Genomic DNA, 27,990 nt, shown 5'->3' on the forward strand with positions numbered 1-27,990 from the left:
TGTTAGAAATCATATCAGGTATTTCTGACCAAAATAAATACTTTAATCTGGGAGAGATCAAAATGCTTTGTATGCTGAAAGAGCCTCAGGAAGAGCTGACCAGCATTTTCTCCCACTTCTGTTAGAGTCAAGCAAATTTTTCTTACTTGCCCAGTAATGTATTCCTATCCATTTGGCATTATTAAAATTTTGAGGTTAATTAGCAGATACATAAAAGTCTCTACAATTGTCACATCTCAGAAATAATGAACAACTTGCACAACAACAAAACAAATGAAATAGCAAATGAAACCAAAATGTCAGCTTTATTGAGAGGATAAAGTGGATTGCAGGATACTGCTCATTATGAGAGTGAAATGGTGCTAAGAGAACCTAAGACTTAAGCAAACTATTCATCAGCCTAGAGGCCTTTCTAGTCTAGAAGCAGAACCTTCAAGTTGCACTACTTGTGCTTTCTTCACAGGGAAATGAGTATTAGAAGTAAGAAAGAAAATTGTGAATTGCTTCTCTTTTGCCAGTTTCTCCACCCTGCTGTTCATTTCTTTCATGTTGAAATACAAGAACCAGTTTAAGGATATTTTTGTTTATCCAGTCATATGCATTGAAGAACATTTTTATGTCTGTGGTTGATTTTTTACTTTTGCTTATTGCCATTTTACTATTGACACTCTTTTTTTTTTCAATTTCAGTATAGCCAGATTTTGTTTCAGGATTTTTGTTTAGAAATGACTTAAGGAAGGAAGTATAACACCTAAGTGGAAGGAGAGATAGATATATTATGTTCCAGGTTCAGATTCAAAATTGTAAATAATTGATTCTACCTAAAATAAAGTATTCATTCATAGCAATCCCAACCAAGACACTTAGCATGCTTTTGTAGGGAAACTTACTAGCAGGTTTCAAATTTACCAGAGAGAAAGTATCATAGAAAGCCTGAAAAAAAAAAACATGTAAGTAAAATCCTAACTGCATCTTTAGTATATGCAAAAGAAATTCGCTATCTCTATTTCCTCTTTTTTTTTTTTTTTTTTTTTTTTTTTTTGGTTTTGTTTTCAGGAAATCACCCACCTTAAGGGTTTGAATGGAAATTGAACAGACATATTTGCCAATATGCTTTAAAATTCTTTAAAAGGACCAGTTCCTTCTTTTAACTGTATTTCTGTTTAAATTGTGATTCTCCTCCCTCTAAATGAGGGAAGGACCTCCTGCTTTCTCCATCACAGCGGGGGGGGGGGGGGGGGCGGGGGGGGGCGGAGCATTCTCTAGAAGCTTGGATGTGAGCAGTGCCAGGCCAGTCTTGGGGAGGAGCTGCATTACGGACAGACTTGGAGGCTTCCGCCGAAGAGAAGAAGCTTGGAGGTAATGGCTGTCGTAAAAGCTAGTTATTTTCGGAGATTTCTGGAAACTTTCGAGTAAAGGTGAGGAAAAGAAGGGACTGCTGCTTTGCAGTAAAGGGAAAGGAGTGTCGTTTCGTGGGAGACTTTGTTTCTGTGAGGGAATTAATATCTGAATTTGGTATTCCTTCAGATATTTTAAAAGTCCACATATTGAAAGTGGGGGAGGTGGTGATCAGATTACACCTGCGGAAAAAATACTTCATGAGGTTACCAAAGCTAACTTCTGAATAGACCATTTTAGGATTTAAACAAAAAGCAGTGGTAAGATGGGATAAATGGTGAAACAAAAGTTGAGAAATTAATCTTTCTTTTTGACCAAAAAAAAAAAAAAAAAAAGATTGTGATAGTCCCAAATGAAAAATGAACTTAGTTGGGGGTGTTGGGTTTTTATATTACTTTGGTTGTATTGTGTTTCTAACAAATCTTACTGTCGTGGTGGAGTTTATATAGTAATAATCTGAAGTAATGTGTAACTGTGCAGATTTAAGTACTTCTGAAAATTAGGAGTTTGGTTATTTGTCAGGTGATACTCAGTGCCTTAAAAGAATTGCTTTTTTATGGATGTTCAGAGGACCATATTTGTCTACATCTCTACCTATCAGAAGAATGATGTATTTCTAGTTTTACTATAATCTGAAAAAGATCTGAAAAATCATAAGCTAAGGAATAATGGACATATGTTAACATAGTGAAACACAACAAACTGTGTGTCTAGCAATAAAAGATGTCTGGGGAAAAGAAGAGAGGAAATTTTCCACTTCTTTCTTCCACATTTCACTTAACATGTATTACCTGTGTCAGCATAAAGAAGAGAATTTAAAACACGGAGGAACTACCTTCCCCCAAATGTGTAAGCATATATAAACATGGAAAGATCTTCAAATATATGGGTGAGTAAATGTAATCTCAGATAGTACATTCTAGGATATCTATAATGAGGGAAACAGTCAAAGGGATTAGACTCAAATGTACGAAGTAAACAATTCAGTGGTTGAAGTAATGATGGGTGTGTATTTTCTTCTTTAGATTTTATGTATCCTTAGATTTTTTGGAAACATGTAATGGAGCTGAGAGGGAGCAATCCGTTTTGTTACAGATATTTAAATAGACACCACATTCACACTCCATTGTCTTTACCTGGAGGTGGATCTGAGAAGGCTGGTTATCTGGTTGCTTGGGTTTTCTTGCAATTCTGATATTTAGACTATTGGCCAGATGGTGGTTCAAGCAGAAGGTATGTATTTGTATTTTGATGTACTCTTAGGAAATAATTCAAAAAATGTTTGAAACATATTATAGAATAGTCACATAGAATAGTACACCAATAATGTTGAATACTATGCAGCTGTGAAAAGACTAAGCTAATGCAATGAGCTAAATAATAAGATAAGGTGTCTATAGTATATTCCAAGAATAAACAAATTGCAGAATGACCTGCATCACATTAATATATGCCAGAAAAATCTGGAAATACGCATGCTACTTTATTTTTTGGGGATATAGGTATAGTTGGAGAGACAGAACACTTCAGTCTTCTATATATCATATTTCTCCATTTAAAAAGTCTTATTTTGAAAAGAGTAAGCTAGAATAATTTTCACTATGATAAAATGGGATCAAATTTTAGAAATAGAGACAACCCTTATAAAAGTATTTTGCAACGAGATAATGTAAGAAAATATTTATTGATGTGGAGAGATGATCAAATATATTCTTCTTTAAAAACCATGCACATTTATAAATATCTGTAGGAAAAAAATCTAGAAATATAGAGAGCAAACCACTCTATTTTGACCATTATTGTGGAGATTTGCTTTCTTTGAAAAAAGATGAAGACATACAGTATGCATGAGACATATCATAATAAAAACATGAAAATCAGAATTATAATTCCATTTTTGTCTAACACAGTTCTTAAATTGAGAATGGAAAAATCTAGAAGCCCAAAAAGGCTACTGTCTGGATAATTAGTTCCCACCCTTCCCTACTAAGGCAGGGTATCTGCAGTTCTGTTTCTGGTCACAAGATGGCGCTTGCCAGGTGTCCTAAATTTTCTCCAGGCAACCATTTTTATGAAGTGGACAAAGCAATGAAACATATTTTTCATTAGCAGATCATGAGACTGTATGTGCAGTGTGATTGCAGTTCTGTTGAAATTTTTCACATATATAATAGAAAAAGGACCCATACGAGGACTGAGGTGAGAATTCAAATAGAAAGTATTTTTATTTAAGTAGCTACAAAGGTTTATATATAGAAGACACAAGGCAACTGTTATTTCCCTTCTTTCCTGTCCCCAAATCATCCTTTTCATGAGAGAGCTTATTTTAGTATGAATCAAATCATAATAACCCAAAGGGTAATAAATATGGCATCTACATCACAGATGAAGTTTCACCTCCTTCCTGTGTTTCAGCACGATGGGCCTGAAAGTTTTGTCAGGGAAATTTCTTTACCCCTTTTCCATTTAATTGGTTTGATTCCTTGTCTCCCCTGGGACAGTCTAGGTTGATATCAGAGATGCCCATGACCTGAAGGATCTGCATGTGATGCCAGTTGAGCCCCAGAAAGGCAGTGCGACCTCAGAATTGCTGAGCAGAGAAAAGACTCTGCTGGAGAAGTAGCTGGAGTGAGAATCAAGACAACCAGATCACAGGACCGGACCTTCCATAATCCACGTGATACTGGGTAAAGTTCTTGTTTCATGAAATACTTCATGTGAAAAAGGTGTTGAGAACTTAGGGTGTAATTTGTTTTGCTTCCCACTGTAACCATAGCATTTTGAATTAAAAGCCACATTTCAGGGACACCTGGGTGGCTCAGCAGTTGAGCATCTGCCTTTGGCTGGGGTCATGATCCTGCAGTCCTGGGATCGAGTCCCACATGGGGCTCCCTGCATGGAGCCTGCTTCTCCCTCTGCCTCTGTCTCTGCCTCTCTCTCTGCATCTCTCATGAATAAATAAATAAAATCTTTAAAAAAATAAATAAAAGCTACATTTCATATTAAAATTATGTCAGGTCAAAAATTAGCAGTACAATTTATATTGTTTCCCATCCTGTAATTAAGAGTCATAGCTTCTTGTTTGGAGGAAAAAAAATCTCATCTGTTAAACCACTGTGAAGAAAACTGTGCAAGAGTCTATTCAACTATCTACCTGAGATTTTAGCCCATGGCCTGACTCTCCATTCCTTGACAGCTAGGTTGTCATCACCACATACTAGATAACATAGTTACAGATTCCCTAATACCTGCTTAAAGTCTTCTGACCTTAGACATCTGTACACTCTCTTGAATAGCACCTTATAGTGGTTTGACATTTAATTCGTTCCCAACAGCCATCACAATTCTCTCACTCCCTAAAGTCATACACTTAATGAGGTTGATGCTGAGCCCTATGATCTTTGTCCATGAGATTGCTTTGGACCAGACAGGACAGCACCAGCTGCATAGAAAACCTAAAGCCGAACATTCCCTCGTGATAACCCAGTGGGGTCCCAATGGCCCAAATTATCCAGGAACACAAATAATGTCTGATACTGCCAAAGCCTCTCATGCATACATTCCCTTTTTATGGTACAATATAAATAATAAAGAGGATATTGGGTTTGTTATCATACTTCTTTTCTGTTTTTGTTCCTTTCCCCCGAAATATATCCCATGTCTCTAACCTTGGTCAATACTATGTATTCTTCTGATTTTTATCTTACCTTCATTCTCATTGTCCACATTCTTTCTGCTTAGCAAAAGTAAATTCTTTATCCAATCCGTTTTCTTGTCTTCTGTGTTTTAATCTAACTCAGTTGTCACTCGTTGAAAATATTTTATTCAGGCTATTTTGTGAAGTTTCAGAAGGATAAGAGGCTACTGCAGGTGAAAACCATTTACTAGCCCTAGGAAGAAGTTAGTGGTTCTTTAAAAACACCACTTCTCTAGAAACACAGACAGCTAAAACCAAATAAGTGACATAAGGATTTTCCTAGCATATTGTGTATCTCTTGATTGATTTCTTGTCTCTATCTGGTGGCACTAATTGAGCATGTGCAAAATCAGTTTCTCTGTGGTTAAATTAGGACTTCTTTTGCTCCCTTTCCCATACTTCCTGTCTCATCTGTCTCTTACTACACACTTAAACAGGTAACAAACTCTTTTTTTATTGTGCCATTAAATATGATTTAATATTTAGACAGCCTAGGTTAATATCAGAGATACGTGTGACTCATGCATCTTTCTAAACTATGCTCTGTAGTGTGGGGAGATAACAACTTAGCATAGTTGTCAGGGATTTGATATTTTTCTCTCCACTGAGCTAATGAAGGTCTCAAACCCACGACTGCCTGCCTGCCTGCCTGCCTACCTGCCTATTCAAACCCTTCAAAAATGTGACTGTCATAATGCCTCCATGACAAATTCTTAAAAGCTAAACATTGGAGTCTGCCAACAGAAATCCATATCTCCTCACCAAAGACCCTTTGATATCCTTTATTCAGGTTGGTTGTGAAAATTCAGAATAATTTTCACCCAGTCTGATCCTGCTGTTATATGTCTCTGGAAGAATGATGGCTTTTTCTTTCTTTAGAGGCCTCAATGCAAACAGTGTTCTTTCTCTTGTTTGCTAATTACAGGAAGAGCTGTGTCATACTGCAGCTCTATTTCTCCAACCTGAATAGTCAGAGGTGGCAGGAGGCAGGAGTTGTATTTACTTGTTCACTGTGCTAATGGATGGGGGTAGTGAGGGTCTTATGTATATATATGTATATATATATATCTTTGTTTTTACCCAGCATAACATTATCTTAAGAGAACTAACCCCCTGAACAATCTATTGGCACTGTGTAGGTTTTAGCACTTCCCGGGAAACAACACGTCTAAGTTAAAAAAATCTAAATTTAAATATTACTTTCTTGAATATTTTGTGAAGACGAAAGCCCAACAAAAGAGGATAGAAAGATGATTTTCCCATATTGAAGTAGAAGTTACAAACAACAATAGCACAAGAACAAGGAATTGCCAAATGTAGATAAGGGTGGAATGAACTGGGGGCATTTGTCTATCCAACAAATGACTTTTGACTTTCAGTTCCTGCCCAGGAATAGCTGTATCTTTAAGGAGGGTGCTGCCGGGCCCTGTGACACATAACTACTCCATGGCCAAGTCAATGCTATCCTGCAGACATGGTCAGGGCAAAAACATAGTGCAGCAAAACATTTTTTAATTTGTGTGTAGGAGTGTGGACATATGGGAAAGATGGAGAGTTTATAGATAAGTATGGTAGTTACTAAAGGTAGTCGTCATTCACCATTACACTCACCAGAAGAGACATGAAATTACACAAGGCTCATTCTGGGGTTACATTCACCAGTTTCTTACAATCTGAATATAACTCACCTCATCCTTGGTTCTACCAAAAAGAGTCCAGATTCCAAGCCCAGGAGGCAGTGAATACTGGTGGAGAGAGAACACATCCCTTTGTTTCAGAGTCCATTAGATTTTGGCTTTCAATGTGTTTTGCCCTCTTCCCAGCTTCATGACCTAGCACATGAGCAAGAGTGCCCATTTACTCATTTTCTGGTCTGCTATTGTCTCATTTCTTCGCGTCTTTGTAAGCTAAATTAGGTAGAAAAATCTCATTGCTGTTTATGTTTGCATCACTTTGATTATTAGGGAAGGTAAGTATCTTTCAATGTATAGTTCACTTTTAATTTTTATTTTGAATGTTTAAGTTTTGAGAGGCCCCAATGAATAGCACTTTCCTTTCTCCACTGAACAGATTGTACAATCAATATAAAAGAAATACAGTTGAAGATGGGAGCCAAAATGTCAGCTTTTGTACAAGGGGAAGAGAAGTTGCAGGGCATTGATTATTGTGAGAATCAAGTAGGCCTTATAACACCACATTTAAACAAATCTACTGAACAGCTTAGAGGGTTTGCAACTGTACAAAAAGGAGGGTGTGGGAAGGGCACCTTTGTGGCTCAGTTGGTTAAGCGTCTGCCTTTGGCTCAGGTCATGAGCCAGCCCCACATCAGACTCTCCACTCAGCAGGGAGCCTGCCTTTCCCTCTCCCTCCCCCTGTCACTCTGTCTACTTGTGCTCTCTGTCAAATATGTAAATAAAATCCAGAGAGAAAGAGAGAGAGAGAGAGAGAGAGAAATTCATTATTGTAGTTGGATTACTTGAGTTTGCTCACAGGAAGTATAAATATTAGGAGCAGGGAAGAACTATTCCTTCAGAATATTGTGAATTGCATATTTATATCCTTTGCTCAAGTTTTTCCACCTTGCTGTATATTTATTATTCATTTGGAAGCACCACTTTAGATTAGAGATTTTTTTAATTGAAGATGGTTTTGTGAAGTTTGTTCTTCTGTTTTCAACTTTGGTTTATGTGTTTTTACTGTATTCTTAAAATTTCAGTTTATTCAGATACATATGTATTTTCCTTTTAAGCATTTTGTTTGACGTTTTAAGGTTAAGGAATGACTGTACTTGAAAAGGAAAAAAGTAGAAAACATTCTGAAGGATAAACGAGGTAGTCCGAGTAAAAAGAGAGAGAGAGAGAGAGACATACCATGTCCCAGGGCCAGAAGAATAAAATTGTAGAGATTTAATTCTTCACAAGATAATATATTAATTCACTGCCATCGGAAAGGAGGAGTAACAGGTCTTTTTTTAAAGATATAATTGATTTATTCATGAGAGACACAGAGAGAGAGGCAGACATAAGCAGAGGGAGAAGAGGGTCCCTGCAGGGAGCCTGATGTGGGACCCAATCCCAGGATGGTATCATGACCTGAGCCAACCAGGTGCCCCCTTAAAGGTCGTTTTGTTGGACAATGACCAGCTGGGTCTTAAAATCTTGTAGAAATAAGGTGCCAGAAAAGGCAAGAAAAATATGCAAGAGCTATTTTTAACTGGGCCTTTATTTTATGATGAAGGGATTTGCTACATCTTTTCAGGAAATCACCTTACTCCTGTGGTTTGAATGGAAATTAAAGAGACACATGTTGCCATTTCACTTTCAAGTCTTTTAAAAATGAACGTTTTTCCCCTTTAAGTGAATTTCAGTTAACTTGGCGATTCTCCTCCCTCTAATTGAGGGAAAGGCCCCCTACTTTTCCCATCACAGGGAGGGGGCGGAGCCTTCTCTGAGAAGCTTGGAAGTGAGCTGTGCCTGGCCAGCCTTGGGGGAGGGGCTGCATTTCACGAGGCTGCAGCTGACAAGAAGCTTCAAGGTAATGGCTGTCTTAAAGCTACTTATTTTCTGGGAATTTCTTCGGGGGTTTGGTGTTACGGTGAAAAAGAAAAAAACAACAACAACAACAACCAGACATTGTTGCCTGGGAGAGGTGGAAATGGAATACGGTTTGGGGAGAATTGCTGTTATGGTGACAGAATCAATCCCATGAAAATTTAGTTTCTCTCGATATTTTATGAAGTCCACAGTGTGGGAATGGGCGATCAGATTACAGTTTCTAAATTAAGACTTAAGCGAGAGGCATGCTGTTCGTGTTAATTTTTACATGGCATTCCATGTTTCTATTTTTGTTATGGATTGTGTTATATTTTGATGTAAACATTTATTATTCTACACAAAAAGTAACTGATTGAAAAATGTAAACATCAAAAGTGATTGACACATACAACACAAATGTAAATGTACAAGGACAAATGTGGAAGGGATTCAGATATTCTGTTGAGTGATAACATTTGTGGAAAATATATGCATTTTCCTTAAAGAGAACTAGACTCCCATGTTTACAGTCATCATCTCTGAAGTGTTCAGATTACTAGGGATTTCAAAATACATTTTTATTTGGTTTCAGCATTTTTAGAATTGCTTGATTCTGTGATTATTTTTATAATGAGAAGAGCACAATGAAGCTGCAACAGTGTCCCTGATTGGTTTCAGACACATAAACATTCACAGACACAATGACAGACATGCAAACATACCCCCCTTGTCTTTTGCCAATAGTGGAAATTTTCCTGGACCTGATCGGGCGTGTAGCCTGGTTGCTGTGTTGGCTACCACCCTGCATGTGTCCTCCTTGCAACTCATTCTTTCAGACCACAGGTATGGCTGTGGTCAGCAAGAACCATTTTCCTATATCTATTAAGTTTATTTGTGAGACAGGGTATTTGCGTTATTTCTATTAAGCAGTTTTAAAAATATTATGTGGCACAGTGCATCCATACAATTTAATGTTACATAGTATGAACATGTAGTGATTCAGAAAATGTCTGAGAAGTAGTATTAGGTGAAAAATGGAAATTGCAGAATGTCAAGCACTGTATTGTGTCCTTTAAACGTAAAAGACTGCTTTAAAAAAGTATGTATAACGAAAATCACAAAAAATATAAGGCTACCAGCTAATGGGATTGCGTGGTTGGAGACATAAGACAGTCTTTTCTATCTCTGTGTCAAAATGATCTTCAATATATATTTAGTCATTTTTTAACAGTAGCAGAAAAAAGTTTGAGCTAAAATGTTATAAATTAGAAGGGGAAATTACATTTGAAGTGATTCATTAAAAAATCACAATGAGAATACTTATTGGGAAAAACTTTCAAACCATGTGCTTCAGTATGGTAAAAAACTGGTCTGAAATTACATGCATTCATGTGTATTTGTAAATAAATATTATGGAAAAATATTCAGCAAACAATATTAATTATTTTTCTAGAATTATACTTTCTTTTTACAAATCACATCTTTTCAACTTTTAGTAAGTATGCAACTTTTTATCAGACCATTGGAAGTAGGACATCAGCATTCCATTTTTTGCATAATGCATAACAAAACTCTAAATTTGAGCATGGTATATTCTAGAAGCCTGAGAAAACTGCTGGCTTGGCAGCATATAGTTTCCCACCCTTCCATAAGAAGGATCTGGTAGTAAGAGTTCAGTTCTGCAACTGGTCACAAGATGGCGTTTGCCAGATTTTCCACATTTTCTCCAGGCAACTTTATGAAGTGTGCAAACAAAGCCATGAAACATATTTTGTATTACCACACAATGAGACAGCATGTAGAGTGTGATTATAGCTCCATTGAAGAAAACTGTATGTGTCTAGAGGAAAAAGCTCCACATAAGGACTAATGTGAGGACTCAGCATTTTTTAAAAAGCAATTACATAGAATCTGGCCTATGGAAAACACAAGGCAGTTGTTATTTCCTTACTCTTCTGTCCTCACCTCACCTCATCTTTTCCTAATAAAGATATCAGCATGAACCAAATAATAACTGTGTCGCAGAGAGCATTTCAAATAAGAACAAAAAAGGACTATAAGCATTGCATCTATATCATAGATGAGATTTTTTTCATTCCTGTGTTTCAGAATGACAGGCCTGCTAAAATTTTGTAGGGAAGTTTTTTTACACCTTTTCCATTTAATTTATTTGATTCCCTGTCTCCTTTGGGACAGCCTAGGTTAATTTTGAAGATACACATGACCTGGGCAATCTGCATGTGATGCCAGTTGAGCTCCCTAAAGGCAGTGCAACTTCAGAAGTTCTGAGCAGGGAAAAGGCTCTGTGGGACAAGCACCTAGAGTGAGAAGACAACCAGACCCTCAGACCAGATCCTCCACGATCCACGTGACATTCAGTAAGTCTCTTACCATTTCATGTTAAAATATGGTTGAGAATATGTAGTACAATTTATAATTTTTCTGGCTCAGTAGCCATCACATTTTAAATTATGAATCATAAATTCTAGTGTTAGGCAAGATTTATCTTAAACTCCTATAAAAGAATTATACAAATGGAAGACTTGGAAGTCTCTGCCAACTACCTGACTCTCAAGAAAGCCTTGAAAACTATCCTGATATTCAATAGGCAGTATGGCAGTTGTTCCAAATATCTAACTCCTAAACTCATCTTCTTAATGAGGTTATTGTACTGTTGTCTGAGTCCCAGAGACACAAACCGCAGTATCTGTGTCTGACTGCCTTGGGTAGATAGGACGACATTGGCAGCTTTATAAAGTTGAAGTTACCCAAGGGGTTCCTGGGTGGCTCAGTTGGTTGAGTATCCAACTCTTGATTTTGGCTCAGGTCATGAGTTGGAGCCCCGCATCAGGCTCCACACTCACAGCAGGGTATTTGCTTCTCTCCCTCTCCCACTGCCACTCTCTATGTAAAATAAATAAATCTGTAGAAAAAAGTTAAGATTGCCCCAGAATAAACATCAAGAGACCCCAAAGTATCAAATAATAAAAATGGTGTCCCAGCACGTTCTCCAACACCCCTCCACATCTCCTACCATACACACCCTCAGTCATTTCTTATATATAATAGGTATAATAAGGATTTCATAGTGGGACATTATAGAACTACTTCTCTTTTTTTCTGAATTTTCAAATATTTTTCCCCAAGTGCAGTATGTTTCTTTGGTGCCAGGTATATATATTCATCTTTTTGTATGTCTTTTCCATTTTCCTTTGTCCACCTTCCTTTGCCTTTGACAACAGAAATCCCCTTGCTTATTCTCTTTTCTCTTTACCTTCCCTTTAAGTGACTTTATTTTTTTACTATATCCCATTCAAAATTACTTACTCAAGCTTCCTCACAAGTTTTCAGGAGGATATGTATAAACACTGAATGAGAAAACTATTTAGTAGCCCTAAGGCAATAGAGGCCTCTAACATCACAGTTATTGTGGCTACCTGGACAGTCAAATGTTGTCCAGTGACCTAAGGATTTTTGTCAGCGGTTCAGAGGTCACTGAATGATTTCTAGTCTATAGCCAGATGTACCAGTGAATCACACACACACACACATTCAGATCTTCGGTAATTCATTTTGAATTTCGGTGATTTTATTTTGCTTTTCTTATGTTCTTATCTATTCCTTGCTACACACATTATGACTGTTGATGACCTTTTACAAATTAATTTAACTGGTCCTTCTCTTTGTTAATCCCAAAAAGAACACTATAGTTTAGTCTCTCTACTTCAATACTCAGATTGCCATACTTACAACTGAAAAAAAAAATAGATTGCAGGACAGCTTTGTTTGCTTTGTGCTATAATGATGAAGTTGTGAGGTCCTCATCAGCCTTTTCTTTATTTTATTTCTTTTGATATATTTCCCATCCCATCATCCTGAATCTTAATTTCGTAGCAGCTTTAGCCATTGACACGGTGTAGGTCTTGGCATTACCTGGGGAATACAAAATCACCAGACATGGCAGGTTTATCTTCTTGTGACCTCTAGGTCCCTATTTGTTTGGGTTTTTTTCTTTCTCTTTTCTTCCTATCATCTTCACATATGTTTGGCCAGAGTTGATGGAGTCACTTTGGCTCTAGCAATGATTCACTATCTGACTAGTCTTTTTCTTTCCTGGCCTTTTCATTCTTAGTAAGTTTTCTTCTGATGTTCTTCCTCTTGAAGTGTGCTGGCATTCAGCCAGTGAATATTAATAAGATTTTAACTTTGTTTATAGCTAGTTTCAGCTATTTGTGCCTATGCCTTAGAGACCATTCAATATTCTGTATATCCATTATGTATCTACAATTCTTTGCTTTACTAGTGCTCATGCCCCCCTCATGGTTTTTATGAGTATTCTAACTGAACCATTTCCACCCTTTTATATGAATCTTGTACACTAAAAATACTGATATTTGCTTATTCTACAACCATGCTGTCTCTCATATGTTATTTGGCTTCTGCTTTCTGACTGAGGACATAATTCTTAACCAGATGTCTGTCTCCAGGTCATAACACTTGGCTTCTACTCCTTCCTTTCCTTCCATTCACATAGTTGAGTGGTATGTGAGAACCTCAGTGTAGTTAAAGGCTCTGCCAGTGAGGATAAGCTTCACAAACTGTAAGGTGCTGATGTCATCTGGATTCTTGACATTTGTCCCGTGTTAGCTAACTTCTAATGAAAGAGATATTCAGTGAGTATATAAATTTACAGAAAGAGACACATAACTGCATTAAAAGTCATGTATCTTATGTGAGCCCTCCAACATTTTAAAGTAAGTTCAGAAATATAAGTTAGCAAAACTTAAAAATATTAAAACAAATTGAATTTCTAACATATTCTTTGTATTCTCCAGAAGATATTTTTACATGTACCTGGTGGTACCCACAACCTTTTATGGTAATCATGATCCAAAGTACAGATCACACTCCTATATGTACCCCCATTGCTCTCACAGTAAAATACAAACTTTTTATATAAGTCATATTCTGATTTTGGATGCCTTTTTAAAGCTCAAGTTTATTGAGGTATAATTTACACAGAGTTAAATTCACTCTTTTAGGTGTATAGTTTGAAGAGTTTTGACAAAGTCTGTAGTCATGTAATGACCAATAGAGTCAGGCTATAGAATATTATTATAATTCCAAATTGTTCCCTCTTGTCAGTACAAAATGTTCCCTTATAGTCAGTACTCTTTACCCTGATTCCTGGTGACCACTAATCTAATTTCTATCCCTATAGGTTTTTATTTTCCAACATATTTTATAAATGGAGTCGCATAATATATAGTTTTTTACTTCTGTCTTCTTTCACATAGCATGATGTTTCTGATATTTACCCATGTTGATATATGTATCAGTAGTAGTTTATTTGTTATTCTATTATTCTACATTTTGTGTATCTACTCACCAGTAGATTTGTAATTTTTGCTCATTATGATTAAAGTTGTTATAAACATTCTAGAACAGATCTTTGTACATAAGTTTTTATTTCTCTTGAGTAAATACCTAGGAGTGAGATTCCTGAGTTATATGGTAAGCATGTGTCCAGCTATATTAGAAACTGCCACACTGTTTTCTGAAGTAACTGTGGTATCTTGTATTTTCAACAGCAATGTATGAGTTCCAGTAGCTCTGCATCATTGCCAGCAGTTGATACTATTAGTTTTTTTTCTCTTTGTAATATTAGCCATTCTTATAAAGGTGTTAGTGATGTCTTATTGTGGTTTTATTTGCATATCCTTAATTATTGTGTTGATCAACTTTCAATGTGTTCATTTGATATTCATATGTCTTCTTTGATGATGGTCTTTTTATATTGGGTGTCCATTTTTCTTGGGTTGTTAATCTTGTTGGATTATAAGAAGTTTTTTTATATTCTGAATAAAAGTTCTTTATTAGATATGTGTTTTGCAAATATATCCTCCTGTAGATTTTCAATTTATTTTTTAAGAGAAGTTTTCAAGTCCAATTTATCAAATTTTTTATGGTGTACGCTTGTGTCTTAATAAATCTTTGTGTAAATGAAGGTCTCTAAGGCTTCCTACTTTGTTTTCTACTAGAAGTTTTATAGTTTCCACTTTTACATTTAGGTCAGTAATTCATTTTGAGTTAAATTTTGTGTATGGTCTTAGGTAAGGGGTCAAGATGAATATTTTTACATATGCTGTCCAATTTTTCCAGCACTGTCTGTTGAAAAGACCATCATTTCTCCATTTAATTACCATTGTCAAGAATCTGTTGACCATATTTGCTGGTCTATTTGTGTTTTATTTATCTGTATATCTATTTTATACCAATAATATACTATAATAATTAGTAACTGATAACTAATAATATACTTGGTTGCTATAGTCCCTTTTTAGAGGAGGGAGAGAAGCAGAGGGAGAGGGGGAGAGAGAATCTTAAGCAGGCTCCATGCCCAGCACAGAGCCCGACAGAATCCCACAACCCTGAGATCATGACCTGAGCTGAAATTAAGAGTCAGACAATTAAGTGACTGAACCACTCAGGCCCGCCTTGATAGCTTTAGTCTTAAAATCAGATAACATGAATATTCCACTTTGGTATTTCTTCCTAAAAGTAGTGTGCCTATTCTGGTTCCATTATTTTTCCATATACACTGTAGAGATATCTTTTTAATTTCTACAAAAGGTCTACTGGGATTTTGGTTGAGATTGCAGTCATTCTGTAGATATATTTGGAGAGAAGTTACATCCTAAACATAGTTGATCTTTCAGTCAATGAACATGATATATTTCTTCACTTATTTAGGTCTTCTTTACTATCTTTCAATAATTTTTTTTTAAATTTTTTTTTTAATTTTTTATTTATTTATGATAGTCACAGAGAGAGAGAGAGAGGCAGAAACACAGGCGGAAGGAGAAGCAGGCTCCATGCACCGGGAGCCTGATGTGGGATTCGATCCCAGGTCTCCAGGATCGCGCCCTGGGCCAAAGGCAGGCGCCAAACTGCTGCGCCACCCAGGGATCCCCTCTTTCAATAATTTTTGAGGTCTTTGGCATACAAATGTGCACATATGTGTTAGAATTGTCTTACTTTAGTATTTCCTGTTTTTATGATGCTTTAAATGGTACTTTTTAAAACTTCCAAATTTTATTATATAGAAATAAATTATTTTATATTGACCTTATATCTGATGATATTGATAAGCTTCCTTACTAGGTCTAATAGCTTTTTTTGGTAAATTCATTGGTATTGTCTACATGGATCATCATGCCTGCAAATAAAGACAGTTTTATGTCTTCCTTTCCCATATGTATGCCTTTAATTTACTTTTCAGGCATTACCTTATTGGCTAGTGTATCCAATATTGAATAGTAGTGGGTGAGAGTAGACTTCCTTGCTTTGCTCCTGATTTTAGGAGAAGAACATTCCTTGTGCCACCATTAAGTATGATGTTAGCTTTAGGCTTTTTAATAGATACCCTTGATCAGATTGAGGAAGATCCATTTAATTCCAAGTTTTCTGAGCTTTTTTATGAGTGTTTATAGTATTGTGTCAGATGCTTTTTTCTGCATCGAGATGATCTTCTTCTTCCCTGTAGTCTGTTGATATGGTGAATTACATTGTCCTATCCAGCCTCAACCTTAGGGAGGCCCTATGCAACTGAACCTTGAGGCTTGTGCTTTCTCAGAATTCTTTCCTCTCATCATGGTAGAAAACCTCTGATTTGTACCTGGAGTTGGTCTTTGGTGAGAGATATATCCTTGCCCCTTCCTCATCAGTAGCTGACCATTACTTTTTATTCATGTAGAACCCTCGGCCTAAGGGTTTCCTGCCCCACCTCAAGGGCAGAAATTTTTCTACTTCTACTCCCCCTGGCTCCACCCCCCTCCAGCAGCAAAGGATCTCTTCTTTTGTCCTGGGAATGGGAAAGTTTTCTGTCTCCCCCTCCCTGGACACATGGGTTTTGCTTCTACCCCTCCCCCAGAAGCAATGGATTTTTATCAGTGCCCAGGAGGGGAAGGTTTGTTGCTTCTCCTCTAGTGCTTTAAGGTTTTTGCTTCTCATAGTAGAAGGGTTTGGATAAGTGTGTGGGGCTGTGTGTCTGTCTACCAACAATAGCTTATTGCCTCCTGCACCTCATCCGCTGACATACGCTCTTTTTGATCTCCTGCTTTGTCCCTAGTCATGTATGCTGCTTCTGGTTAAGGACTGTGAAAAAGAACTTGGCAGTGAGTGAGTGTATAAGTGTCTGGGATGTCAAATATTCCAAACTACAATAGCCCATTAAGAATGAAAAACTTCATTAAAAATTCAGCTGATTTCTTTTTACCTGCTTGCATGACAGCCACCTCTGTCCCATGCTTTGCCAAAGGTGAAACACTGCATGTGTCCCTCTTTAATGGGGCTGATCTCCCTTTGTAAGTCAATCTACCAGAGTTTTCTGATGGAATCATGGAATTTTACAATCTGTATATCGTCTAGATTTTTATCATTGTTTACTTATGGGTGACACTCTCTAATGATTATTTTATATCCTAAGTGGAAGTAGAACTGGTACTTTCTAATAATGTACGTATGGGTTATTTTTTCTCTGTTATTAAATATGCTTTAGGAAGAAGCAGATGATTTCTAAAGCATATTTATAAAAGTTGATTTTTATATAATGGTTACTAAATTTTTCCACTTAAATTTTATTTTTAAAATTATGATCAGTTAAAATCATAATTTATAGTATCATATATAATACATGATACTTATTTGGATTTTACACATGTATAGAATCATATAATCACTACCACAGTCAGAATTCAGAAGAGTTTCATTACCCCACAACTTTCTATGCTGTCCTTATATATAGTCACACCTTCCCCCTCCCTATAATTCCTGGCAGCCAATGATCATGTCACCATCACTATCATTTTCTCTTTTTGAAAATGTTGTATAAATGGAATCATACAGTATTGTGGTAGACACAACCTAAGTGGCCCACCTCCTTCTGTAATTCCCTCTCTTTAGAAGTGTGGGCAGAACCTGTGACTTGTTTTTCTAATCAATAGATGGTATGTCACTCCCATAACTATATTAGGTTATGTAAGACACTTTTATGTTAAATTAGATGCAGAACCAGGCACAAGATTTTAAGTTCCAGTACCTCCCAATACAAAACTATTTAAAATTCATTAATTAATTCACCTATTCATCCAGGCACTTTTACAGAGCATTTTCCATTTGCAATGAGATAGGTACAATGTATTTTAGTGATTATGACCATGGACTCTGGAGTCAAAATATCTGGAGTAAAATTCCATGCCCATGCACAAATACTCTCTAGATATTCTGGTAAATATTTGTTAACCTCTAAAGCCTTATCTATGAAAAGGGAATACTCATAATACATAACAGGAGTTTGTGAGGATCAAGGGAGATCATGTATACAAGAGCACCTGGCAGAGTATGTGGCACATGGTTAAAAACACTTCTGGGGGCAGCCCCAGTGGCTCAGCGGTTTGGCGCCGCCTTCAGCCCAGGGCGTGATCCTGGAGACCCAGGATCGAATCCCACATCCCCTGCATGGGGCCTGCTTCTCCCTCTGCCTGTGTCTCTGCCCCTCCCCCCCCCCCCGTGTCTCTCATGAATAAATAAATAAAATATTTTAAAAAACACTTCTGGCTTCTACAGTCTTTGACATTATTATGAATAATACTACTGTTGTTATGCAGAATGAGTTGGTAATGAAACTCTCCTCCATGACATAACCATCTGATTATTAAATGAGATAATATGTCAGGTGCTGGGAACAGGCTTAGATAGTATTATATCTATAATTATTATATATCTTCATTATAATAACAGTAGTAGTAACAGCTTTTGTTATTATTGGCTATCATTCTTCTCCCCTTCTTTCTATAGAAGAGTGAAATGTAAAATATTATGCAAAGAATTATTTTTTCCTTTGCATTTTGTTTGGAAAATAGTAAGGGAGTGTAGCATTTCCTGATTTATGTGCAATATAGAAAATAGACAAATAAAAGAAATTATGGTTTTGATGTAATGATTGTACTTTAGTTGCATTTTTTTCTAAACATGTGAAATAAGAAGACAGAACAAGAAGTATTTCATTATAAAATATATAATTGATTATATCTCTTTATTTAAATAAAGACATATTTACTTTGGCCTGATGATCCTCTTTAAATTATATAGAAATATTTTGAAAGCTTTGAAAAGATTAATTCTGTAATACAAATGATATTATTTTTGTCAGTGATTGCAAAATCAACTATTTTGGCCTGCTACTAGAAAGACTGGAAAACAGAGTAAATTGGATAAGATAAAGTTTATTGTGTCACTAAGTTAAAGTGATTGGAATGAGCTGGCCCCATTATTCAGGGGTTCAGAATTTTTCATCCCTACTGAGTTGCATCCTTTCTCACTTGGTCCAGAATGACTAGATGAATTATATCATGGTCAAATTCTAGGGGGGAAGCAAGAGGAAGAGGTAAATCGAAAAAAGCCCAAGTTGGCTGTTTATCCTGCTTGGAGGTCCCTTCTCTGGAATCTTTACAAGTATTTCCATTTATGTTCTTTGGCAAGAAATTCCATCATCTAACAATGGCTTATATAGTAAGGGAGTCTGGGAAAAGAAATATTTTAAGAGTTTATACTGCACCCTGAATGCACCTGGGGTTCTGCTAATGCAAACAGTGGACTTAGGGTGAGCAACTAGAAATTTCTGTACCAGTCATTATAACTATGATTTTTTTTTACATAATAAAAATTACGTTAAATACATTAAATAAATAAAATAAATCTAGATAAGATGGAAAGGAAAAACTTCTTGTGGCAGAGAGGATTCTATGGGGTTCACCAAACTGTTTCATTTTCCTCCTGAGTCACAGGGAGACTGCCTTCCCTGGTCTCTATGGTAGTTTTATCTAGTTGACTGTGACCAGCAGTGATGTTTGCCAGCCTTGCACCTAAAACCTGCCACAGGATTCTCCAGTCCCCCTCTTCATAAGATTGCTAGCCAGGTGCAAAGAATGCAATGGAGGATTTCAAGGCTAAAGAAGATGGTACAGCCATAGGATGGAAGAAGTTTGAATCTCTTAACGACCGCTTAGAGGAGTGATCCCTCCCCATTCTAGCTAGCCATTTGACGACCTACACTATGACATCAGGAAAATAAACTTCTGTGGCTAAGACTCTGAAATTTAGGAATTGTTTCTAGTACAGAACATTACATACTCTAATTGTTAGAGTCCTCAATAATATGCCAGTCTAGATATAATTTTCATTAAATTATTGGTACTTATTGTTCCAGTATTAAAGCATATATAAAGGTGGATTTTTCTAATATATATGTTCTATATTACATGATACAGAGGCCAAATAAAACACGTCATTCTTCAATATCTTTATTCCCCAAATTATTATTAATGATATATAAAATTGGTTTTCTAAGTTAAATCAGAAATCTAAATTTAAAATCAATACAGGAGAATTTTAATGAAAAAAATTACAAAATACATTTCAGACATAGAAATAAACAAAGACATGTAAATTTTTTGACATGTAAATTTTTTAAAAATTAATTATCCCCACATGAATTGCCTGAGAGAAAAATACCAACAAAATAGAAGGAGGAATTTCCAGTTATTGATGAGGGTATGTGAAATGGGTATGTTTCTGCAAGACCAGTGATTTTTCTGCCTGTAGTCAAAAATATCCATTTTGTGAAGAATTCTCTGAAACTTTCCTAAAGCATTCAGTAGAAGAACTGAATAAAAGGAAAAGACTTACTATGCCCTGAAAACAGAAAAACAATTATAAAGAAGCAATTCTTTCTAAAATAATGTGCAGTTTTAGTGCATTCCCCATCAAGATCTTAATGAGCTATCTTAATAGAAGTTTATCAGCTGGGTTATAAAATTTACCTACAAAGGTAAGGTGCCAGAGAGGCAAGGAAAAAGAAATATTAGGAATATTTTAAACTGGATTTTTGTTTTTTAATAAGGTAGTTTGCTAACCTCTTTTTTTATCAAAAAATCTCACACCCTCAGAGTCAAATGTTAATTAAACAGACACTTGTTGCCATTTCAATTTAAACTTTTTTGGGGAAATACACCATTTCTGCCCTTTAACACTTCAGCGGTTTTATTTGGCAATTCTCCCTTCTCTAATTCAGGGAGGCGCCTTCTATCATCCCCATTACAAGGAGGGGGCGGAGCCTTCTCTGATAAGCTTGGAAGTGAGCTGTGCCTGGCCAGTCTTGGGGGAGGAGCCGCATTTCACCAGTCTGCAGCTGACAAGAAGCTTCAAGGTAATGGCTGTCTTAAAGCTACTTATTTTCTAGGGACTTCTCAGGGCCCTAGACTAAAGATGAGGAACATAAGGAGGGTGGTCTTAGAGTGGTGAGAATGGTATGTACTTTTGAGAGAATTGCTGATGTTTTCAAGGAATTGATCTTTTGGAAATTCTCTATCTCCCAATGCTTTAAATGTCCACAGTAAGAAAAGGGGTGATCAGATTACAGCCTCTATATTAAAGCTTCTGTGCAGCATGGCCGTTCATGCTGATTTATTGACTTGGCATCCCATGTTTGTATTGTTAGATATTCTGGTTACTCTTTGAATTTGGAAGCATTTATTAATTGGCACACAAAAACGAAAGACAAAAATATTTGACCGCTTAGGGAAAAAGACTCCTGTGAATTGATTGCCACATAGGAGGGCTATGTATATGCAATCTGCACATGAGTATGGAAAGGGGAACATGTATGTAGTCGAGTGAAGACATCTGCACATATATATCCATGTGTATATGTGTGATTGGAAGAAAATCCGGGAGGAAAAAAAAATGCCATGGTAGCATTTCTGGGTGGTCAGGTGACTATTTTAATGTTATTTTTCAGTCTGTTTCAGCATCTTTATAGTAGATTTCCCCATGATTATTTTTATAATGATGAAAGAAAAAGCTGAAACAACATACCTATTTTGTTTCAAACACATAAGCATTCACAGACACATGCAGACGTGTAAACATATCCCCTCTCCTTGTTTTTTGCTGATTGTGGAAATTTTCCTAGACCTGATCAAATATGTAACCTGGTTTCTGCGTCAGTTACCCTGCTTGTGTCCTCCTTGCAACTCAGTCTTCCAGACCACAAGTATGGTTGTGGTCAGCAGGGCTGTGGTCTGACAATGAGATAGAGTGGTTTATTTCTATATGCACTTCTTAGAGTGATTATACAGCTGGGTGTAGTCATACAACAGAATATACTATATATCTGGAGAATAGAAACAAAAGCTTCTACATCTAGTGATTTGAAATGTCTGAGAAAGAATATGAAATGAAAAAAGCAAATTATAGCATAGCATTTATCATGTGATCTCTCTTAAAATGAAATATGCTTGTTAGTGAAACATACATATACTACTACTGGACTTGCAACAAGTCCTGGAAAAACATGTCTGCCACAGTATTAATTGGGATCATCTGTGTGGTCAGAGAGACAGGGCTAGCTTTACTGCTCTCTATTTCAAATACTCTTACTATATATTTATTCATTTATTTGGTTTACATCATCAGGGAACATATTGACATAAAATATTGCAAATGTGGGAAAAACCTCATTTAAAGTAATTCATAGGGCACCTGGGTGGCTCAGTGGTTGAGTGTCTGCCTTTGGCTCAGGTCGTGATCCCGGGGTCCTGGGATTAAGTCCCACATCGGGTTCCCCACAGGGAGCCTGCTTCTCCATCTGCCTATGTCTCTGCCTCTCTCTCTGTGTCTCTCATGAATAAATAAATAAACCTTTTTTTTAAAAAAAGTAATTCATAAAAAAAAATCTTGTGGAAAATACTTATTTGTATGGAATGATGTTCAAACTCTTCTCTTAATTGAGATCTGACGTTGGTTTGAAGTGATATACATTCATTTATACATGTAAAAAATTCTGTAAAGGTAGAAAATATTCCTAGTGAATATTTGTATAGAGCTGTATTTTATTTTGCATATATCTTTTTATATCTTTTCCATTTTTAATCAGCTTCTGGATATATTTATAACCAGAAATATTGTAGTTGAAGATATTATAATCCTGTTATAATCCTACACAACAAAACTCTTGAGCTTAGAACAAAAAACTATAGAAGCCTGGGAAGGCTCCTAGCTGGCTAAATGTAGTTCCCACCTTTCTTTCATGACAAAGATCTGAAGGTGATGGAGGCCCTGTCTGCACTTCTTGGGAAGGCTGCAGTTCTGGTTTTGGTCACCAGATGGCACTTGCTAGGTTTCCTGAATTTCTCCAGATAACTATTTTTATGAAGTAGACAAAGCGATGAAACATATTTTGTATTTGTGAACTGAGACAACATATCAAGTGGGATTAGAATTCTGTTGAAAAATATATATATTTTTAAAGAAGTTAAAATCCACATGATGATCGATGTGAGGATTCAAACAAAGGTCTACAGTCTGGCTCATAATAGACATAGGGCAATTGTTACTTCCTTTCTCTCTTGTCCCCACCTCAATTTTCCTGAGAGTGATTATTTTAGTATGAACCAAATAGCATAACAGTGTCAAACAGAGATAATTTGAAACAATAAGAACAAGAAGGAAGATAAACATGATATCTAAATCACAGATGAGATTTCATGTTAGTATAGCCTTCCACTGCTCTAGGTATATAACATTACGGGCACCAAAGTCCCACAGTATCTAATAACAACAGAATCGCTGACACACCACTGCAATCTCTTCCACCTTGCCATTAATGTACATAAATTTACTCCTTAATATTCATGTGCAATAAACAAGTGCATGTTCTTGAATTTGAGATATTACAAAACCATTTCTCCATTTATCCCCCACCTCACGTTATGTTGTTTTCTCCTCGCCAAATATTGTTCTTTCTTTTACCTCTTCTCTGTTTGCAATTGCTCACCTCACCTCTGCTTTGGCAAACCAATTTTATTTTCTTATACTTTTCTTCTTTTCTTTTTCCCTATTCTAGTATCCTCCACATTGTCCCATTCAAACAACGTGTTCAAGCGCCCTTGGGAAACTCAGCTGGAGAAGAACAGGCCACACAAGCAGTATACCCTTTATAGTTCTAAGAAAAAAGAGGCTTTGATCAGAGTATTGCTTTTGGTAGAAACTGCCTTAGCAGTGTCAAGAATAGCCAGACACCTCAATCTCTGAATAGTAACCTCTTGGTACAAGTATCTAAATCATAATGGAAGCCGAGTATGTCCTGTGCAATTGGAAAGACCAGTTATGGCCGGCTAAGGTTTTGTCTAGATCTGAAATATCATCAAACAGTAAGAGAAAAAAGACATTTTCCCTAGAAGTTCAAATACTCTCACTGGATGAAAAAATTAAAGTGGAAAGCACAGAAACAAAGATTCTAAGTAAATCTCAAATTGAAGCCCTTGCTTCCTCACTAGCAGCACAGTCAGAAGGCAGTGATCTACCTATAGAGGAAACAGCCTATGAAAGGTCACTAAAAGTGGCACTGGATATTCTAAATGAGAGAACAAATGTGAGTCAGGCAAGCAGTTCAGACGAAGAAGCAACTACTACACTGTCTCAGAATGATCCACAAAAACTTTCTGATTCACCCCCTCGTAAAAAGTATCGGAAGCATGAAGGAGATGAAGAAGACTTACTGAAGTGTCCTGAGGAAAGTGAAAATGCAGCATCCCTGTTAGTAGCTAACTCAGAGAATAATGATTCCCAGTATGATGATAAATCACAAGTGCATGCAACCATTGATGCTCTTCCAAGTGAAATGGAAACAAAGTTATCAGAAAACCCCAACTGGTGCGAAACTTTTCCTTCACTTTCAGAAGATGATGATGAAAAGGAAAGCAAGAAAAAGATTGATATCTCAACAATTATGCCTTTGCATTCCACAATCAAAGAGGAGGATGCATATATTAAAGATGAAAAGTTCACTCCAACTTTGCTGTCAGACACATTCACTGTGCCCAAAGCAGTGAAAGAGGAGACACCAGACGTTTGCCCAGAGACCATGGCTGTTTCCACTGAATCCTCTACCTTCTCAGAGAATATTGAAGATCCTGGAGAGGGCCCCTCAAATCCGTGCTCAGATACCAGCCAGAATCAACCTGTGGAATCAGAAGCAGGTACCTCGGCATCCTCCCAGCCTTGTTCACAGGAATGTCAGGTTTCATTTAGTGCCTCTAACCATGCCCTGGATTATTCACTCCTTGTGAATAATGAAAGAAGTCTTCAGAGACTGGATTTTGAAGAACTTGGGGAAGAACTTCAAGCTTCTGATAAGTCAGCACAGGTAAATTCTCTCTCTTCCATATTAGATGACAATGAGGAAGATGAAGAACTTCCACGCTTTGTTTTTAATTATGAGCCTCGTTCATTTGAAACAGGAATGATAGTCTGGTTTAAATATCAAAAATATCCATTTTGGCCAGCAGTGGTGAAAAGCATCAGGCGAAAAGAGAGAAAAGCGAGTGTGCTTTTTGTTGAGGCAAGCATGAATCCTGAAAAGAGAGGCATTAGGGTGCCTTTTAGAAGATTGAAGAAATTTGATTGTAAAGAGAAACAAGCACTAGTGGAAAAAGCCAGGGAGGATTACAGTGAAAGTATTGACTGGTGCATCTCGCTGATTTGTGACTACAGAGTTAGACTAGGTTGTGGTTCTTTTTCGGGCTCTTTCCTTGAGTATTATGCTGCTGATATTAGTTATCCAATTAGGAAAGTAATCAAACAGAACACGTTTAGGAACTTATTTCCAAAGCTGCAAAATGAGAATCCTGCAGAACAGATGGTTGTGACTTCCCAGACCAAGAAAATGTCCTTCCAGAAAATTCTTCCTGACCGAATGAAGGCTGCTCGGGACCGAGCCAACAAGAACCTCGTGGACTTCATTGTGAATGCAAAGGGAACAGAGAATCATCTTCTAGCCATTTTAAAAGGCACAAAAGCATCCAGGTGGCTGAAGTCATTTTTGAATGCAAATAGATTCACTCCCTGTATTGAAACATACTTTGAGGATGAAGATCAGCTGGATGAAGTGGTGAAATATTTACAAGAAATATACAAACAAATAGATGAAAAAATGCTGACTCTGATAAGAGATGATAAAATTAAATTTATCCTGGAAGTTCTTCTGCCAGAAGCAATCATTTGTTCAATTTCTGCTGTGGATGGATTAGATTACAAGGCAGCTGAAGCAAAGTATCTAAAGGGACCATCTCTAGGATACAGGGAAAGAGAATTATTTGATGCAAAAATCTTATTTGAAAAGAGACGGAAACCATTAACAAATGAAGCTCATTAAATCTCCTGAGAGTCCAAACCATAATGGGAAACTTTAGTAGATATTAGTTTTTAAAAAATCGCTCAACCATTCTAACATATATTTTCCAGATATGGGAGAGTTTGGGTAATGCGTTCACCTTTTTTTTGCCATCTCTAGGATTTGCGAATATTACTACATCTTTGTTTCCGTTTCTTATGCTTCTTCAGAGTCAGTTTTATTAACAGATACCAGCAGTTCTACTTTCCCATACATTGTTAGAATGCATAAATCCTAAATTATTTTTAAGGGAAAGTACGGTTTTGTTTTGTTTTGTTTTTTGACATTTTTATGTCTATGCTGTATAGTTAAATACAGTGTGCACAATCATTTTAATATTAAAATTGCACTGGTGTTAGATATTAAGGGAGATAATTAGAAAAAAATCTAAAGAACATCACTTATATTTTTTTGCTTAATTTTTATAAAATGTTGGGTTTTCTCTTAAGATAGTTGAATTATTTTTCCTGCCATGCTTATTTATTTTTGGAAAAGAAATAACTCTGAGACATGGAACCAAAGATAGAGAGATGTTTTGCTATATATTATAACTAACTGCAATTGCTTTTGCAAGAAAAACAGTCTGGAATTCAAAAATAAAGTTAATAGATTACCTGCATGCAGTCCATATGTGTGTGAGCAATATCTCAGCATGCAGAAAATAATTTTGGCAGCCTTGAACAGGATTGTTCATTTTACGTTTCCCTGAAATTCCATTTATGAGAGTGTCTGTAATTCAATAGCTGAATGGTTTCTTAAAACAGGCTTTCGGCTGTCTTTATTACTAACAGTGACTGTGTACCTTAATATAGCCTTCTGACCACATGTGGAAGGCAGCTAGAGTCATTGTATTCCTGGTCTGGCTACTCTAGATGAATGAGTCCAGGCTGATTGCTTTAGAGCCCATCTAGTTTGATATAAACTATAGAAAATGCAAGCACTTTGTTCTAAGTCTTGTATCTCTGAATACATAGTCATTTGTTTCAAACCAAGCAATCTTTATCATCTGGCTTATTCGTAAAATAGTTCTAGTTGGTTCTAATAATATGATTGCCAAACAGTAAGTCATTCCAGGCTACTAGAAAGAGTAGATGGACCAGAATCTGTGAATTTGGAAATGGGCCACAGAAAAAGCCTCCATTTGAGGCCAAAGTTGACAATTATCTGAGTATGTTTTAAAATACACAACTAAAAGTTAATGTTTGAAGCCAATGAATTGTTTATTCTAACTTGAAACAAGACTTCAGTGAGAATAAAAGGAGAGCTACTTTATTTTAAAACTTTGACATAAAAATAAATGCTAAAGCTTAACATGAACCTGTCTGCATTTTTACTGAGACAAGTGTCACTCTTGGGTTTTTATTATGTGTACACATGGCCACATGTTTATGTAAAATTTGCAGATGTTTGATGTTTCAATTTGCAATAAAGCTATTATATCTTTCACCTTGGGTGGTCACTTTGTCATACTTCAGATTGTGCAGCTACATAAGTGAAGTTTCTGTAACAAAAAATACACACACACACATATATATTATAATTTGTTTGGAATTTTTGCCTGTTGTAGTTGTCATAAGTTTAACACTTGTTATATGTTATCATTCTAAATAAATACTCATTATCATGATTGATTTTGTATTATTTTAAAAGAAAGCCATCTAAAGTGTTTAAGCTTCAGATTCCATAGAACCTTCTTTGGACCCTGCCTGACGAAGTCCAAGTCTCCTTGGGCATACAGCCTATATCAATCCACATAGCTTCCTCATGATCCTGAACATATTTGACAACAGGCATCACCACACTCTATATTTACACTGTATTTACCTATAAAATGGTGTCCCTTTCATTCCAGTCTATTACCCACCTTCAGTTTTCTCAGTGGAGCCAACCACAGTACTTCGTTCTAGTATTTTCTTTACTACTTCATTCATTCATACATACAACTGTGAGTCAGAAGAGCAAACGATGTGTGGTCTAAAGCCCAGCTACGAGCATTTAAGGTAACCCAAATGACAGGGTCAGATTTTAGGTGAGCCAGATAATAATCTAATTTCTAAAATGACTAGGAT

The 27,990-nt window shown here is 36.4% G+C and overlaps 1 protein-coding gene and 1 long non-coding RNA gene across 20 annotated transcripts in view; one reads left to right on the forward strand and one right to left on the reverse strand.

The window, feature by feature from the left end:
* LOC140596058 (uncharacterized) overlaps positions 1-27,990 on the reverse strand; it is a 239,530-nt gene that overhangs the window by 15,719 nt on the left and 195,821 nt on the right. The window lies entirely within an intron of this gene.
* PWWP3B (PWWP domain containing 3B) lies at positions 1,235-27,367 on the forward strand. Of its 19 annotated transcripts, none has more exons than XM_072743311.1 (7): positions 1,283-1,418; positions 2,494-2,631; positions 3,900-4,085; positions 8,524-8,629; positions 10,825-11,006; positions 20,762-20,896; positions 23,594-27,367. In XM_072743311.1, exon 7 carries the CDS (start codon positions 23,816-23,818, stop codon positions 25,901-25,903), a length of 2,088 nt encoding a protein of 695 aa, XP_072599412.1. In that variant the 5' UTR covers positions 1,283-1,418; positions 2,494-2,631; positions 3,900-4,085; positions 8,524-8,629; positions 10,825-11,006; positions 20,762-20,896; positions 23,594-23,815; the 3' UTR covers positions 25,904-27,367. The 19 variants fall into 19 exon arrangements, with proteins under 19 accessions (XP_025870649.1, XP_072599407.1, XP_072599408.1 ...); XM_026014867.2 differs by having other exon boundaries at positions 1,290-1,418; positions 8,453-8,629; XM_072743316.1 differs by having other exon boundaries at positions 1,290-1,418; positions 8,495-8,629.

Source organism: Vulpes vulpes, chromosome X (genome assembly GCF_048418805.1).
Source record: "Vulpes vulpes isolate BD-2025 chromosome X, VulVul3, whole genome shotgun sequence".
Taxonomy (NCBI): Eukaryota; Metazoa; Chordata; class Mammalia; order Carnivora; family Canidae; genus Vulpes; species Vulpes vulpes.

Excerpts from the sequence above, each read along its gene's own strand:
- PWWP3B (XM_026014864.2), top strand. The coding sequence starts at position 23,816 with ATGGAAGCCGAGTATGTCCTGTGCAATTGGAAAGACCAGTTATGGCCG.